This window comes from Amblyomma maculatum, chromosome 1 (genome assembly GCF_055883805.1).
Source record: "Amblyomma maculatum isolate TAMU_Amacu chromosome 1, ASM5588380v1, whole genome shotgun sequence".
Taxonomy (NCBI): Eukaryota; Metazoa; Arthropoda; class Arachnida; order Ixodida; family Ixodidae; genus Amblyomma; species Amblyomma maculatum.
In genome coordinates this window covers 343492701-343511475 of record NC_139344.1, presented here as the reverse complement: position 1 = coordinate 343511475, position 18775 = coordinate 343492701, and the positions used below count along the sequence as shown (strand labels likewise).

Genomic DNA, 18775 nt, shown 5'->3' with positions numbered 1-18775 from the left:
GTCGAGCGCTGCAAAACCAGGAGCTGGTACGCAAGTTGTTCATACCTTATAATACCGCTCTTTCATCCAGCGCACATATTGAGAGAGCGTTCAGCTACAGTGCAGCCGCTGATCTCTTTACGAGGATTTATCGGAAAGCTAGCGGCCACTGCGAAGTTAACTTCTCGAAAAATTAACAACGTGTAACAAAATACCAAGCAATCTGCCCTAGCTCATTGTAGTTCGAGTAAAAATTTCTGTTATGGTCATAAAAGTTGAATGGAAAGTAACGCAACAATAATGAATTATATTTCTGTAACTGTTCAGTTACTTTTCAGGGGCAGTATTTGACCACTGTAACCATGCAGTTATACTTATGGTACTTTAATTGTAACTTGTTACTTATTTTACGCAGCGTGTACAAGACTGCTTCTCCGTAAGAAGCTATACTAACTCGCTTCTTTCGGCGTTATACGTATATGCCTACAAGAATTATTTAGGCGGTGATATACATGTCTGGTTGGTTAAATTGAGGTTCAGACTTCCCCTTCCATATACTCATTACGATGTTTGACATCTGGCCCTGGCATTGAAAGCAAGGCTGGCCGGTTTCATCGCTCTCTGTCTTGGCTATTATCGGCGAAGGTCAGCATCGCGATGCGGAACTACACGCTTCGTTAATGACCGCCTCAACTCCGTGCCATCTGACACTTCGAGGGGAATTGCAACATTTTATACCGCAACAACCTTGACCCGGCTGACCCCAGCCTCCAGCTCGCCGCGCCAAAAGCACTTTCGCAGTTCCAAGGGTTACATGATTGCCCTACTACCGGTTATCGTGTAGTTACGGTACGATCACATGCGTAGTCGGTTCAGTTGACACCGCCTCCATTACTCTGTGCGCCGATATGATGATACCTGCGACATCATTGTATTAGCGCCGGTAGCGACCCACCGCTCTCTCATTGGTCGTCCTTCAACCTACTGACATTCCACCCAGACCCTTCTACTACGTCGGATTATATCTTCCGGGACCGATTCCTGAGTGCGACCTCGGAGGTAGACGGTTCCAGTTGCCACAGGCACGATACTCGCTACGCAATATCTCGGGTACTTCTCACTGATAGGGATAATGACGTCACCAACTTCCTTCTTCATGACCTCATCTTACGTCATGGCTCCCTCCACGAACTGCTTACCGCTCACGACTGCTATTTTCTTCCAGTAGTTCTCCACAACATTCTCCACAAAATCCTCCCTTCCACCACCCATAACCCTCAAACAAATGGCCCTACCTAACGCCTCAACAGCACCCTCATCAATATTTTTTTCAATGTACATTTCACCGACGATCGGGCCTACGGCTTAGCGTGTTCCTATATCTTCAGCCGGCACAGCACTGCCAACTGTTCATATTTCTACTGATTGTAAAGCGTCGAACCACTGTTACCTCTTAGACGCCGCTTCTTATCTTGGATGCTCCGTCTTTTAAGTACGCCCTTAATGTCATTCATGATGACCACGCCCACCAACTAGCAAGCTCCAGCCTAATAGCCTCGCCAGCCTCACAGGTGTAATCACTGCTACGATCACTGCTACCACCTAACCTCGTTCGCACCTGGGTCCCTCGTGTTGCTTTCATCATCTCTCCGCATCGGACTCCGAAAAACATCCGCTATGCTGGCCCGTACCGTGTGTTGCGTCAGGTCAGAGCAGTGACCTAACGAGATCGCTCCGGCCTTACTGAAGACCACCCTTGCAGGCCCCGCTTAAGGGGATATATACTATAGACACCGAGATGGTGCTTTACCAAAGACCGGGAGTCGTGCTTGTTAACAAAGAGAATGAGAATTGGTAGGCACAGGAAGACTGTGCTTAACCAGGTGGGGCACTGCGCACGCGCAGCAGGCGTACAATCATCGCGTAAACGCCTATACGCTAGTACAGGTCCGTCATCCACTCTCAACCAACACTGCAACCAAACTGGCGAGTTGGGAATATATATCGATTAAGGGCAAACAACGCAAAAGTCTAAGGCATTTGGAGAGGAACCGTAGGACGAGATCTGACTCACAACTGAAATACATTCCCTGAAAGCAACACAATAATATATATTACAAAAAAAATGAAACGTGCACAACCTATCAACAAGCAGACAAAACCCAAACGCCTGTGTTGCTACTTGGAATCAAGGTATGCAACCTCACTTTCATGTGGTAATACAGATGGCTTACTGACTCACAACCTTGTTTCTTTCTTTTTTTCCTTCATGTGGTACACTTCAATAATCCCCCGGATATGTGCTTGTAAAAAATATCCCATTAGTGCAAAAAAGGAAAACTAGATTTGCAATCACGGACATAGAAAGCCAGATTAGTAGAGTTGTTTGCGGCCAAATTATTTACATGTTCTTTCAATGCAATAAATAAGGCATAATAATATAGTAAGGAAGAACTGCAAACTTATTTTGTTCTTCTTTTTTTTATGACAAAAGCACCAAAGCCGAGTTTTCCAGCTTTTTGGCTACCTTATTGCAGCTCAACAACATAACATCATCCGGATACCAGGCATCGTTTTAGCCTTTCAGCGTGTTCACTGAAGTTTTGGAATATCATATGGTTACAGGATTTATATAACGCAGACAACAAAAATGTGACCGCAATTTCTCTTTTTACTATTTTAGACTGATGGCTGGCTGGATATGTACCGGAGGGTATGCAATAAAACAATTGTAATGTGGTGTCGGGGCCCAATATCATCACTGCGATTCAGTATAGCTTGGCCCAATAAGGGTCATGGCAAGACGGCACAACCTGCAGTCAGAATTCCAGATGAAGAAACCGCATCAAGAGAGCACGTCTCGGTGCGCTCTCTCCCTGTTGAAAGCGGCGTTGAAAGTAATGATGTCCGATGAAGTGCGTTCGGTGAGCGATTCCAGGGCAGCAGGCGGGCGAGGCGCCTGTCCTGACAGCACTCGCCTTTGCTACCTGGTCCCATTACGTGGTAAGCACAGCGGGGAGACAGCGGAGCAAGACACGGCGAGAAATGAAAACCAATCACAATAGGAAAAACAAAGTGATCACTGAAACTCGAACGTCTCCGCTTTGGCATGCATTTCGGCCAGCGGCCGGTCGCATCAGCGGGGATCGTATAAAAGGGCCGTCGACTAGCAGAACGGACAAATCCGATCTCACTACCACGCCAGCAGTACTGCAGCAGTGAGCAGCAAACATGTGGAAGGTAAGTGCACTGCATGCTTGTCCAAGTTACGACCCGCAAGGCAGGCTGCGCTCTTCGTAGTCTCGACCGGACCCAGGACTACCGAGAACTTTCGAGAGTCGTATCTGGCTTTGTCAGCGTAGATGTGCTGTTAAGCTCACTGCAGTTAGAGCGCGGCTGCGCGCTGAGTGTACAGCGGATACCTAGGAACATGCCTTATTAGTCGGATTTTATAGAGTTACAACTGCAATAGCAGAGAGTGAAGGTAATTCGATTGAACTTTCGAGTAGTTAAAAATTAAAACCAGTCTTCATAATTCAAAAGGAAGAGGGAAGCCAGGTTTGAGTTAATATCACAGAGCAGTGCCTCCCATACAAGACAAAATATAACCAAATATATTGAGCTCTGGTTAGAGAGAAAAGCTCAGGCACTCCAGACCGCCGTCCTGTCCCGACAGCAATGGTACGGTGCTCCTCGCGGTTTAGCACTCATTTTCACTTTATGTGGATTAAGGTTTTTAAATCAAACAGTCAGGACGTTGAAAAAAACTCTGCAAGGGCAGATTCGCTAGTTCCAACCTTTCAAAACCATATTACATCGCTCAACTTCATCTAATACTCACATTGCGTAGAAATTAATGCAGTTAATTACGGCAAAAATAAAATAATTAGTTGGTCAGTGTTTGTAGCCATCAACTTACAAGCACGTCAGTACAGCCCACGATTTACCCCAATCCAGTGTACAGATAAAGTCGATCACACTTGTCTAGAGCGCTCGCGCGATACTGCGTGTCGAAATTAAGTGAAATTGCAAAGCAATTGTACTTACAATTAGTGATAACACTTGCACCACAGCTCAGCCAGCAAACTTCACAGCAAACTTCACATGTACGACCGTAATGCCTCCAACAAAGCAATTCCGCTATTATTTGGCTTTCTTTACGCTCTGCAGAACATCGATCGAGCGCTCTAGACAAGTATGGTCAAATCTGTACAATGCAAAAGACATTGCCAGAGACAGCTGCTTGAAGGCAAAGGGAAAACTCGCCTGTGGCCTATTGAGTTTCCTGATTTTGCCTTATCGTTAAGGCTGCCCACAATATATGTTAGCATCGAGGAGGAGCTGGCTGACGTGAAAAAAAAAAAAAAAGCACATTGAAGTAGTTGTCCTATTTTACAGAAACGTTAGGAACATTCTCACTGTGCCAACACAATGTATATTAAGTTCAGAGGATGGGAATGTCCGGGACATTTTATTGACACTTGCACTGCAGTATTTAGGTTCTTCAGAATGTCCTGTGTGGCACGTTTCCTTTCGAAGCTTGATATGCAATTATTCTTCCTAAACTGCAGTCCACACTAAGATTAGTAGGGAAAGGGAGTATCAGTATTCCACCAGTGATTACAATCAATGCAAATACTGATTACAATATCAAAAGCACCATACATGACACTCCCTTGTTCACTCTCATGTAAGGTAGGCTTTAATTAGTTTGGTGTTTTCTTCGTTCCCTGCATTATCGCACGTTCTGCTGACAATGCCTCCACTGAATGTCATTACTCGCAGGTCACATTCTCTGCCCTCTGCCTCACCGTCCTGGCTGAAGCCGGCAACATTGGCGGTGGTTTCGGTGGATTGGGCGCTGGAGTCGGCGGCGTTGGACTTGGAGGAGGCACGTACGGAGGCCTCGGAGGTGGTTTCACCGCACACCACGGTGGCGGCTTCAGGGGAGGCTACGGTGGTGGACTCGGAGGAGGATACTACGGTGGCGGAGGCAGCGGGTACTACGGCGGAGTAAGTGGCCAAAGAGAATGCTACCATTGGGGATGATCGCATCTAGACGGGGGGTCACAATTACAACATCACAGAGGCAGTGCGTGCTTCTTTTATCGACAGCCTTGAGGCACGCGCATATACAAAATGAGATTATGCAATCTAAGGTCCGCTTGTATGACTTATGAGATCCCTCTCATTGAATGGTCATTCATCATATAAATGTGAAGTGTACTGCCAGGTCACCCTCGAGAGATCATCCGCCACTCATACGCCAGCCATTCTCAATGGCCAGCAGATAGCGCAAACGTTTTCGCTTAAGGCACTTAGCACAGCGACGTCGACACTGTTTGCTGAGGTAATGTGCATTGTAGAGGTAAAACTTTGAGCAACTACTCTCGTCACATTCTGAAAATAAAGTTTTCATAAGAAAGGTCTCAGCAAACATTTTTTTCAATTATTTACCGCATACTGATGAAGGAGGTAAGGTCAGCAGGTATGTTAGACTGTTAATGATTTTTGCAAGCTAATCACATATCCGGTTATATGCAGTTAACTTTCCGCATCAGGTCGTTGTGCTCAATCAAAACGGCATGAGACGATGGGCTCCAGTTTAAAACGATTGGCTTTGTGGCCTGAAAATTTAGGCTATTGTATCTGTATAACGGTGAAGCAGGCCATTAAAGAGTACCCGCAATAACGCATGTCTTCCACGCATTCCGCAGGGTTACAGGGCTGCTTACGAAGACACGAGACCCAAGCCATACAACTTCGGCTACGTTGCACAAGGCCCCGACGGTTCTAGCTCTCGCCAGGAGGTCGCCGATGGCAGCGGCAGCGTCCGGGGAGTCTACACCATCAGCACAGCTGAAGGAGGACAGAGGAGGGTCAAGTATGCCGCGGACGCGGGTGGATTCCGCGCAAGCGTCGACACCACCGAGTTTGGCACCGCTAACGAGAGCCCCGCTGACGTGGCCTTCCGGTCATCCCAACCCTCCGCCGCCCTGCTTTCGTCCAAGTACACAGCCTCTGGAGCCGGCGGGTACAGGGCTCGCGGCGGTTACGGCTACGGCAGCGGCCTGTACGGAGGTGGTGTTGGCGGAGGCGCCTTCGGCGTCGTAGGTGCCGGCGGATTGGTCGGCGGAGTCGGAGTCTATCGTGGTGCCGGAGGGTACGGAAAGCACGGTGCTGGAGGCGCTGGCTGGTGGTGAACAAGCCATCCGAACCTGTATACCCGACCTAGTGCGCGTGCGTGAAAGACAGTGTCCCAGCGTCGACGTGCCTTCGTCCTTTCGTGTATTGGTGTTGGTGTTTCTGTGTGTGCTTGTGAGCGGGCTCACTGCTTCTGTAAAGACTCGCTTTCGCATCTATGCATTCTGCGGTGTATGGTCGGATGTGCTGTGGCTATTCTTTTCGAGTCTTTATGGGAAATAAATATTCGTGTTGGCAACCACAAAAAAAAAATGTCTACAATTAAGCTTCCACGTTTATGCTTTTGAAGAGCGCAAAGGCTACTCAGTGGTGTCATCCCTCTATCCGTAGAACCTACAGAACCTATTTTCAAATCATCAGAACTCTTCTTCATCTTTCATGAATTCGGCCAACTTGTGTGTACGGCATCCAACCGATCACATTCTCCGAGTAGTGATGTGATGAGCGGCGAGTGCACTCCATGGGCCTAATTTTTTTTATGACATTCTTCTCTCTCATTCAGACAGACTTCCTCTCTTTACTCTTCACTCTTCTCGCGTTGCCATCTCATCTTCCTAAAGGACATGCACTTCTGCTGAACCCCACGAATATTTTTTCGCCCCTTCCGACTTCGTACTCCTTCGTAATCTCCTCCTTCTTAGAGCACTTTCATTCTCTCCGGGCCTTCATCTCCGACCTCTCATCCTCTTACACAATGTTATTATATATATATATATATATATATATATATATATATATATATATATATATATATATATATATATATATATATATATATATATATATATATATATATATATATATATATATATATATATATATATATATATATCTAACGAAACCCCGTATTAAAATACAAGATACACATATTAAAAATACAAAGCAAATACCTTTAAAGCGGCAAGTTGAAATGCAGGCCATAGGAAGGTTATAATTTCACAAAATAATTGCGCAGTTATTTTTAATTATAACCAGTAGTGTTTTTATATTTATTCAAAGTGGCGGGTACATCATGGATTAAAGGCTGTATACATATCTTGAAGTTTGTGCGAAAGCGTGGTATTGCTCAGATATCAGTGTTTCGTCGTCTCTGCGCGTTGCTTACATTGTTGCAGTGATGCAAGAGATTTTAAACACCTAAAAACTTCAGAGGGTAAAAAATATAATGTATGCAACAGACGAAACTCGTAAAGATACTCAGCTCGAATGATGTCATATGACACAAATGCGTCCTTTGTTGTTGATATATGCGTTCAAGATTGGCAATAAATCCTGCCATTTTCTTCTGCAAGACAAAAATGTTGTTTAGGTTACACTTTGTGGTAGTAGCCCGGACTAGATTGCAATATGTTAATTGGGAAATAAAAATATCAATAATATATTTGCATTTTTGCGTTATTGGGTAGAAAAGACCGACACCGGGAGAAAACGCCAATAACTGATGAAAGTTTTTTACACCAGTAACGAACGTGAGTGTCCCAATCTAAGTGAGAAGAGAAGTACATCCCAAGTATCTTATGTTCATTAGCGATTTGTATCTGTTCGCATCCCAAGCTCAGAGTACCAGCCATTTGCACGTCTTCATTTCTGGCTTGGAATAGGATCGCTCTTGTCTTGGCAGGATTTATTTTATGCGATTTATTTTTTATCAAGATGACACCATCCTCAATACTTCATTACATTTCACTAATAGCTGATCTATATTTGAACCAGACATAAGCACTGTACTATCATCTGCATATATAACAAAATGAACCGTAGAATCAGTTTTTACAATATCATTTATATATATATAAACAAGAGATGCCCTAATACGCTTCCCTGGAATACTCTGCATTTTACTTGGGTGAAATCTGATGTCTGATTACATAAACAAACTCACCGTTGTCTATTCGCGAGGTAGGATTTCAGCAAGTACCAATGGCATTCCTCGAATACCATGGGATTGCAACTTACTTACGAGAGTGTTCTGATCAAGGCAATCAAATGATTTGCTAAAATCAAGTAAAGTTTCTACAGAGTACAAATTGTTTTCGATGTTTTGAAAGGTTTTTCCTTTACGTTTTAACAGAGCGCATTCAGTCGACCTATTATATCGGAAAGCAAATTGGCGATCTGTTATAACATCTGTCTTTTCAAAGAAATCTGTTAAGCGAAATACGATAACTTGTTCGAGTCCTTTAGAAAATACCGGAAGTACGGATATAGGTCTGTAAATCTATTAGAACACCAGACTAGGAACGCCTTTGCAGGAATGTACTTCAACCTGCCGCTTTAAAGGTCTAGGAACACCTCAATGGCTGGGCCAGACTGCTGGGATCAAAGTGTCCATGCCGAAATCCTACCTTGGAGCGTTTCACCCTTATTACACACATGTTCGCCCCGCTTTCCCTTCAAAACTTGCCAGCCATTTCCACTAGCGTCACGCTCATTTGTATGTTTTTGTATATGAACGAAAATGAAATAGAGACCAACAGAAATGGGAACATCGTAACCCCTACATATTTCATTCGCGTAAGTTAAGAGTTATTACCAGGTACGGTGGCGCGGCAGCACTGACGCTCTTCCGTATCCTTAACCGGGAGGAAAATCGACATCTTTTAAGGGAGGAAAATTCTGGCCGAACCTATTCCTATGTGGTAAAACAAATTTTAACGGCAGCTAGTGTAGTCTCTAATGCTGACGCTAGTTGGAGTGTTCAGTCACTCTTAGCGAAAGTTAGACAGAACCGCGAGGCTTAGACAGAACCACAAAGACAGTGGAAAGAAAGGACGCCACACCCCTAAATCGATAACTATGCATCTCTTCGTTCATGGGAAGCTCGAAGGAGTATGTCTATAATGCGGAGCTAAACGTTTCTAACATCGCGTCCTAGGCAGAGTCATTTGTGCATGCAGCTCTCCATACAAATCGTGAGCCAACTGTGGAACACGCTCAAGGCAATTCTGTGTAAAGCCAATACTTGAGCGTTGCTGAAGAACCATCTACCCAACCAAGCTTAAAAGGGAAAAAAGCAAGACGCTTCACAAAATAGTCTGCAACTGCTCGGTTAACATGACCAAGAAACTAGAAACTGTTCTTTAGGGGCGTGGTCATCTCAGCCGCGCAAAGGGATATCGGGGTATTGTGAACTAGAAATTGCGCCGTTCAAAGAAATTAAAAAAAGAAGTTTACAGGGCAGTAAGGATGACTGCTGTGAATACTGCGGCGTGACCAGACGAGATCGGCAACGTCACGTTACAAGAAATCTATGAGCGGGACACATCGCGAGCATCACGAAATTCCTGAACGAGCACTATAGAAGAGAGACTGTTCCAGAGGGCCGGCGGTACGCGGAGATTATACCCATCCCAAATGCAGACAAGTCGACTTTGGAGAATATGAGGCCTATCTCGCTCACTTCGTGTTTACAGAAACTGTATGAGATGATCGTAATAGTCAGGCTTTAAAACTATTTGGCGGACAGTTGGCACCAGGCCACCCACATTTTCGACAGTTGCTATCTACTCAAGATGTCACTCTTCTCAGGTAAAAAGTTCTTAGAAAAATTCTAAAGTATGGAGAGTATATACTCATCGGCCGTTAATTCAAAGGGGCATTCGACTACGTTAGCCACCAAGCCATACTATCGGGCCTAAACAACTTAAATTACGAAAAGGCTTATGGTTACGCCAAGACTTTTTTTATGAACAACACCGCGCGACTATATAAATTGTGGACTTGAGGTCAGAAAAGATAAAGGTGCCTAAAAAGAGCACGCCTCTGAATACTTATTCTCGCCCCCCTCTTCAAAGATCATTATGGTCAGTTTGACGGAGAAGTTGAAAACTGTAGCCGGCAATCGCCGCTAAATGCCGATGCTCTAGATTTCGACGACTGAGGACTCACTCACCTCATAAAAGAAAGGCTGGAAGCGGCCTTCGACTATGCCTACAGCTACACAGGGGAGAAGTTTGGGCTGTCGTGCTCGCCAAAAAGCCTGAAATATCCAGTGAGCATATATTGGTACAGATGCGATGGCAAAATTGACATCCAGGTCTTACTACCTCGGGCTCGCATACCTAAAATACAAGCGCTGAGAGTCCTGGGAATATGGATTCAGTCCAGCCAGAGGACACGACCAGGCTGCTGTCTGGATCTGCGGCACAAACAAATACGAAGAAAGATTTCGCCAGTGACGGACAGAAGATAAAAGGTGAAGGAGGAAGGCAGTTAGTGAGGACCGTAGTGGTGAGCAGAGCTATCCACAGTATTTCTTATCCATGCCTGATCTAGAAGGAGGAGGAACAATTAAAAGCAGTGTTCAGAAGGTTGTATAACACCGCTCTGGGACTGCTGTTAGAATGGAGATCGCAAAGCTGATGAACATTGGCTCAAAGAACACGTATGAAAAGCACACTAGTGTAGCGCGTTTAGTCAGCTTGCCGGGACCCTTGCATTCACGTTACCCCTACGACACGAAGGCACGTTCATACGGCTTGGTTAAAGCGAGATTTCATTTGCGCGCTGGTAGCCTATGCCATCGCGTCATACCAAAGGCAGAGCTAAAGCGACCCTCATAATTTGTTTCATTATATAGTTTTGCTTGTTAGCTAATATCATAACTGTACATTATTATTATCATGCGTTGAAACTGGGGCTGCTGTTGTTTATTTAAGCTGTTGTCTTTGTCAGTGACTCATCTGTATACCTCAATGCCGGACGTGCAAGAAAGAACCCGACGCAAGCTCTCATTTCTATATGAAAAATAAGCTCTGAGAAGACTGAGTCAGCACGCTACTAATGAAAAAAGAGGTTAGTGGTCACTTTCATGCGTGAAGCATGCATTTCAGCCAGCGAGACTTCGCCTACATGGAGTTGGCAAGCCAAGGATAGAGCTATAGGTCGTACTGGTTGGTTCATGTTGGAAGGGGGCGGCGAAAAAAAAAAAAAGCGCTGAAAGACAGAAAGCGGAAACAAGGGACAAACACATCATATTGAAGCTCAGAGTGGCAATGATCATTGTCAATGCGCTGGAACACACATCTGCACGGTTAGAATAAAAAAGCTTTCTCCGCGTCGTCCCCACTATCCAACTTCCCTGCTGGAATACGTTCAAGGGTGCAGAAGGACTTCGCAGCTTCCGCCGGCACTGTTAGAAGTGCTCCGCATCTGTCAGGCACCTGACAGCTCCGTTCCTCTCGCAGAGAAATGCGATTACCGATCATTATGGCCGCTTACTTTTCACCGGTTGTGAGATGTCAAGTTTGTTTAATAATAGCAACAACGCTGGTCGCTGCTCAACGTCGTCATAGTTGCTAAAACTCAGCGGGCTGTGAGGCTTCGACAGCGCGCTGTGTCAAAGTGCTTTCTTGCCGAATGAGTGGGCCTAATACCTCATTATTAAGCTTAAACAGACGTAGTACGATATGTATATGAAGCAAATAAATAAATGTAGCGTCAATGCGCAACTAAACTGCATAAGAAAGCATCTCGCGCAGCAGCAGTTCAACGCGCGTTATCCCACTTATTGCGTCACGCGCACACTGCCGAAGGGTGGCACCACGGCATGTCCTCGCGAGATTGAAAGGATGGCAGATATAACAGAAGATATCAGTTCTATAGGAATTATGCTTCATTAAGACAGACATAGGGCCACAGAGGGATCTCCAACCATGAGCCACCAGAACAAATAAAAAAACATTGTTTGAGTAGATGCGGCAACTTACGAAAACGGAAAATGTTAGATGGTGAAGATAGTATCGGTGATTGAGTCCGATCGAAAGGAGAAGTTCAGCGCATCGCTAAGGAGCGGCCCCGTGTCTGACGGTGAGGAAGCCGCCTTTGCGCTAGCGGTCGCCGAAAACACCAAGTTCAGTCATCGGCTAGTAATTGTCACAGACTCTCGAGACACCTGGCCGGGGATCACCAATGGCAGTATAGACAGAAACGTGGCCTGGATCTCATAGACTGGCAGCGAAAACGAAGACCAAATACATTTATGCTCCGCAGCAAAACCTCATCACAGTGAATCTAGAAGCATGAAAGCTTGAGTTACTCAAGAAGGGCGCGGTCAGAGGCAGGCCATAGCCATGGCCTGTACCAATGGGAACTCTTCAATGAAGCACTTGATGGTGACCAGAAGACGGTATCTCCCCCCCCCCCCCTCCTAACCAGAAATTAGACAAGGGGCAGCCAATATCATGGAAGGAGCTACATTTTTCACATATATGTATCTGATATTTCCAAGCTATATGCATATAGCTGAAAGTATATAGCAAAAGGTGTCCCCTGTGTGGAGGCAAACATAGAGTCACACCACACGGAGCTATAAGAAAGTAGATATGTGTCCGTAATACACAACGCCACGCCGGTGTGGTAGGAGGCTGCGCTGTCCAGCAGGAAATGGATAGACCAGTAGGCTAACCACACAGCAGCTGCCGCGGGCGTCCTAGACTATGGAACCATCTAGGGGAGCTTGGCTAGATTTCATCATTTTTAGAGTAAACAAAGTATACTCTATATTTCTCCCAAACAGGTGTTTTTCAGTCTCCGGCTCTCAGCTGCTTGCACGTTTTAACATTATCTCCAGCAGCGGTTCTTGCGCAAGAGGAAATGTACATCGCTTGCTAAGTTCCTGCACGGCGTAAAATGGTCATCAGCGCGGTTCACTGATTGTTTAGGAAAGTACTGGACGATACCTCAAAGAAAAAATTAGAGCGCTACCTCAGAATCGAATGTCATCACAGTGACGCAGTAGGCTTCACCCATAATGAACTCGACAATACGGCACAAACTTCGTATTATGCCCCATGTGAAGAAACCGCGTGTTATAGATTCAGGATCCCGTCGCGTGGTTGCTCATATCTACGCGTAACCCTCCCCTTTGGAAAGCGGCTTTGAAAGTATCGATGAGCAATGAAAAGTGTGCGCTGAGCAACAACTTGTGTAATGGCCGTCTGTGTTGACAGGACTCGCCCGTGCCGACTGGTCCCATTACGCGTGACGGACAGTGGGGCGACAGCACAGCAAGACACGCGAGAAATGAGAGGCAATCACATGAAGAAAAAAAAATGTGATCACTGCATCTGGATCACCCCCGCTTAGGCATGCATTCCGGCCAGCGGCCGGTCGCATCGGCGCCGACCGTATAAAAAGGCCGCCTCATGGCGGTCGGGACAATCTGATCTCACCCCCGCTGCAGCAACGTCAAGCCGCAACGATGTCGAAGGTGAGTGCATGGCGGGTTGGTTTCGGCTGAGATTCGTAAGGTGGCCCGCGCCCTTTGGGACCTCGTGAATATAATAGGACTATACGGATAACTTCCGAGAGCCGGGCCTGCATTTGCGACTGCAGAACTGCTGTCAAGCTCGGCACTGTTACCGCATGACAAAGAGAACCACGGGTCTTCAACAAACTGCGTAGAGTAAAAAAGTGATTAGAAATAAAACTAGCCTTCCTCACTCGTTAATTGCCTTTAATAAGTAGAGGGAAGTCAGGATCAATGATAATGTTGCAGAGCTTTAGATATGTTTCCCGTTAAAAATACTAGCATGCCCCCCCCCCCCCCCCCCCCCAGTCGGAAAAAACTACAGAAACTTTTCTGATGTTACGACAGAATTTCTGTGCGGGTTTTGACGGGAAACCTGTTGTGACAACAGAACACTCTGTCGTAATATCAGAACTTTATTTAATTACAACAGAAAAGTGCTACAGAACTACAGACAACAGAAATATACTACAGAAAACTACAGAACTACAGAACAATTTGATGGTTACGACAGTACTGCAGGATATTTTGTCGTATTTTTGACACAATTCTGTAGTTTTTTTCGACTGGGCGCGGCCCTCTCCAGAAAGAAGAAAAAACTCATTAAGTCGTTCATTTAGGGAGGTCCGGAACTGACAGTATACGAGTGTATGCAGGGCAGCACTGATGCGCAATTTTTTTGTAATTTGCCAATCTATATCGATCGGTCAGAATGTTGAAGCAGGTCATTTAAAAGAGAGCTTCGCTTATCTTCAGCACATTTTAACCCTTGGCACACCACTCAACACCTTGTCATACTTGTGTCACGAAAAATCTAGTGCAGGCAATTCGGCTGAAAAAAAATGGTTGATCAGAGTCTGGATCAGCTTCCGAAGGAGATCGGTAAAGCGCAATGTGTCAAACGCAGTCTATTCTCCAAAAATAGAAAGCAGGAAAGTAGCAGCAAGACGAATTTCCTGATTTTATTTTTACGCTTATGCGGTTCGAAAATCTTTAATCTCGAAGAAATTTTTGTCTGCGTAAAAAATGAGAAATATTGGAGCAGTTGTTATAGTTTAGAACTGATTTAAATGGCTCATTCTGTCTCTGCACAGTGAATGTGGAAAGGGCAGATATTGGTTGCAAAATTTGTACCCCTCAAAATTATTGTCGTGTAAGCGCATTTTCTCATTACAATTGAAACTTGGCCGCACAGTTCATAGTACAGTCAATGCAGCGAAGGAGAGCACAGTTTGTAGTCCACCACTCATTGACGCTAATATTAACAGTAACCTAAGTAATAATATAAGGCTTAATATCGACCATTCCGTTTTTAAAGGTGCACTAAAAAGAAGTTAAAGTTTGTCCTTTTTATCGTGGGAATCGATCTACATGCTCCAAGCATGCTTACTAGCTTCGAATTACTTTTCCGTGTAACCCATTTTCTTTTTAGAATCGGATTGAATAGGATCAATTTCCGCTTTTTTTTTTTTTTTTTCTAATTCAATGCAGAGCGTGGAGTAAACCAACGCATGAAGTGCCTTTCAGGCTATCACATGACGGTTTGGCGCTCTGCTCTGGGTGCATTAATACTTTTGCTTGCTTCGAGCTTTTTGTTTCGATTGTATGCTGTCTGGACCGCAGATATGCACTGGTTTTATTTAAATATTATTTACCTCGTTAAACACATTCACGGATTATAGTATTTTCATGGGTAACCGCAGGATGATAAGAATGAGTCTCGCATAAGCGAAGGCTTCAGACGTATATTTATTTCCGCAGTCTTAACTTCGGTCTTCGGTTAAATCTCTCTATTCTCGGAAACAAAAATAAATAAATAAATAAATAAATAAATAAATAAAACAAAAGCAATATTTTCCAGAACACTCTTTAATGCAGGTAGCGACAAAAGTCTTTGGACCACACTTCTGGCAATTTTGGACTATAGAACCACGATGTAAACGAATTATCACCTTATTTCTCTAGCACATATGAAAGCTTTCTAAAGTCCAACTTTCACGCCGACAAGTACGGCCCGGGTCTATACGCTTTGGTTGCAATTGCCTGGTCCACAGACTTTTGTCCCCGATAGCATCTTTGATGCTGCTGTTATACTGGCTTGAATAAGTTCGATACTTTCCTCGTGCCCTGTGCAGTGTCATTTGTGTTAATTCATTTTTTTTTCTGCAAAAATAACAAAAATTGAAGTTTTTTATTGAGAGCTCACGCCTGTATTGCTAATTTGCCTTGTAAAGGTAGTCTCGTCAAGGTGCTTACACCATTTAGCTTGGTGACCGGGTGATCAGACTTCCCGGTAAAAAGTGTTCAATAGTCACTAGTAAGGCTGTCACTGAGTCGTATGACTTGCAGGTTATGTTCTTTGCTCTCGGTCTCGCTGCCTTGGCAAACGCCCGCCATCTTGGCGGTGGCTTTGCTGGCGGCGGTTTCGGTGGACTGGGCGTTGGACTCGGCGGCGTCGGACTTGGAGGAGGCGCCTACAGAGGAGGTCTCGGAGGTGGTCTCGGCGTGCACCATGGTGGCGGCTTCAGGGGAGGCTACGGTGGTGTGTATGGAGGTGGACTCGGAGGAGGATACTACGGAGGTGGAGGAGGCAGCGGATACTACGGTGGTGGTGTAAGTGGTCTAGCTGAAGCCAGTGGTGATTGTTGCACTGAGCTGCCGGGGTGATAAATTCAGGCTCACTGTGGCAGGGCGCTTTTAATAGCAACAGCCTTAAGATACATGCATACGCGACGTGAATGTATGCACTCTAGGACGACATACTGATGGTGATACTGATGGTGATACTGACGAATGAAGGCCTTCCAGATAAAAAATACTTGAATTGACTCGTATACACATCAACATTTTACCTTTTAAACTAGCAGCCTTTATGAAGCAAATGTTTGAGAGGAGAAAAAAATGTTCTTGGAGTTTATCACCAGCCGCACCTGGAGGGAATGTCGAACTATGGCTTTTCTGCAGTACATATTTGCCCCGCCCATTATTCTGTTCCTCATACGCACTTTGGAGCCAGTATGTGCAAGTCAATCATGAGTGGAGAGATAAGGAAGGCCTCAGGGGATACTTGTTTTGCCTTAAACCATTTTCTACCCGCAGTAGGTTCACATATTAGAGGGCAATACTGGAGGCGTGAAAGCACTGCTATACGTAATTAAACAAAAAATCATTGTATTGGGGAGCCGGGTTTAAACATAATAAAGGGTTAAAAGTACCTTCGGCAATCTTTGATATCACGAAAATAATCATAATTTATTACCAGAATAATTTTATTTCTGAAGGAGGTGGCAGCAAGAGCAAGCTTGCAGTGGCGATACTTTAACGAGATTAAATCAGAAGGTGATGTGCTTGACTGGGCCAGGAATAACTTAAATATGATTAAAATAATTTGTGCGCAGTGTTCGAGAACAGAAGAAAACGTAAGATATACTGTGTGCGGGTTCGGAATTCACTATGGCAGCAGTCGCCGTCATGGAAGCGCGACAGATCATCTACGTCACACCACTGAGCTACGATTTCACCCCTTCATGCTGAAATACAATAGTACTCATATGATCAATAAATTTATCCGAAGAAACGGGCATAAATGCTTAGGTGGCTCTTCTGTGTACGACATTATAATCATTCAAGTGCTGAGTAATTAACCATTTAGTGTATCAGAAAACAGAAACCGAAATAGTCAAAAGCAAAAAGAAACTTCAGTTATGAGGGTCCCTGTTATGAGGGTCCGTAAATCTTATGAAGCGCGGTTTCAGTTCTACTGTGAAAAGGCTGGGGAAATAATGTATGTCTGGTTTACGCCTCCGCGTCAGACAGAATCAGGCAAAGTTGGCCACTAAGTGCTACTTCAAAACTCCCACACCGATGCCGTGTTGGTTTGCCTGCGCACCCTGAGTTGAAAAAAAAAAAAAAAATGGATGTGGCGAACTGACAAAAACGTGTCGCTCGCGATGTGTTTATATGTAAAGCGCACTTACAGAACCTGTTTGCTTCGTAAAGAGTCGGAATGCATATTCAAGCAAGAATCATAAGAGGTGGCACGTATGCGCGTCCTGCCGTGAAGCTACAGTACGGCAACACCTGCCAGTGTGGCTGCAGGTATATTAATATTGAAAAAAAAAAAAAATAAGAAAAAAAACTTCGCCTTGAAATTTTCTTGCAATAAAATTTCTAGATTAAAAGCTATGACATGACTGTGTGTAATGGGTCATCTTAAGTATTTTTATCTCGAAGGACTGGAGTCTTACTGTGGGCATAAAAATAAGGATAAGGTCACTTTTAGCGAAAACCTCGAATTAGCGATTTTTAGATTGGGGTAACCCTGTTGGTTAAGGGGACTGGGGTACAGCGTGGACGCCAATGCGCCTGCGCAGAATGCTACAGTGAAAGGGCTAATATGTAGCGAGGTCTGATTAACGTCCTCCTATCCGCTCCAATCCCATTCTGATACTATACCCACTAATTTAAAAAGCGCTTTGTTTGACAAGTCTAAGTTAATTTCAACATACACTACAGCAACAGTAAAAAGCAAAAAAAAAAAATTGTTTTGGATGAAACACTGTCGATATTGTCGATGTTAATGTAAAACATTCCCTTAATACGTCACATCTTTTGTGTTTTATTGAAAGGAAAAAAGCGCGGAAAAATTTTATAGCGATCGATTCACATAATCGCCAACACGGCCATTTTATAATGAAAGAATTGGTAATGGGTCGCTTCTGGGGCCTGGGCCGTTTTTCGTATAATGACCCGTAAGACGAAGCCATATATTTGGAAGGTTTCCCCTTTGGTAACTCGTGCCTTCCACTCCTTCTTCAGGGTTACAGGGCGGCTTACGAAGACGTGAGGCCTAAGCCATACAACTTTGGCTACGTCGCTCAGGGTCCCGACGGTTCTAGCTCTCGCCAGGAGGTCGCCGATGGCAGCGGCAGCGTCCGGGGAGTCTACACCATTAGTACAGCTGAAGGGGGACAGAGGAGGGTGAAGTACGCCGCCGACGCGGGTGGCTTCCGTGCCAGTGTCGACACCAACGAGCCTGGCACCGCCAACGAGAGCCCCGCTGACGTCGCCTTCCGATCGTCCCAGCCGTCCGCCGCCGAGCTCTCGGCCAAGTACACTGCTTCTGGAGCCGGTGGATACAGGGCCCGTGGCGGATACGGCGGCGCCAGTCTGTACGGAGGTGGTGCTGGTGGATACGGTGGTGCCTATGGCATCGGTGGGGCCGGCGGCTACGGTCTTGGTGGATATGGCGGCGGTGCTGGCGGACTGGTCGGTGGAGTCACCGCCTACCGCGGTGCCGGAGGATACGGAAAGTACGGTGGCGGCGGTGCTGGCTGGTGGTGA

General features: G+C 45.2%; 2 protein-coding genes across 2 annotated transcripts; both read left to right on the top strand.

Moving 5' to 3' along the window:
• Positions 1–2774: 2774 nt before the first annotated feature.
• On the top strand, positions 2775–6182 carry LOC146207632 (uncharacterized). Its single transcript, XM_084577056.1, has 3 exons — positions 2775–2903; positions 4765–4992; positions 5697–6182. Exons 1-3 carry the CDS (start codon positions 2775–2777, stop codon positions 6180–6182), a joined length of 843 nt encoding a protein of 280 aa, XP_084433182.1.
• A 5727-nt stretch (positions 6183–11909) lies between these two features.
• Positions 11910–18775, top strand: LOC146207631 (uncharacterized). Its single transcript, XM_084577042.1, has 4 exons — positions 11910–11991; positions 13287–13393; positions 15782–16045; positions 18251–18775. The coding sequence occupies exons 1-4, from the start codon at positions 11910–11912 to the stop codon at positions 18773–18775; spliced, it is 978 nt and encodes a 325-aa protein (XP_084433168.1).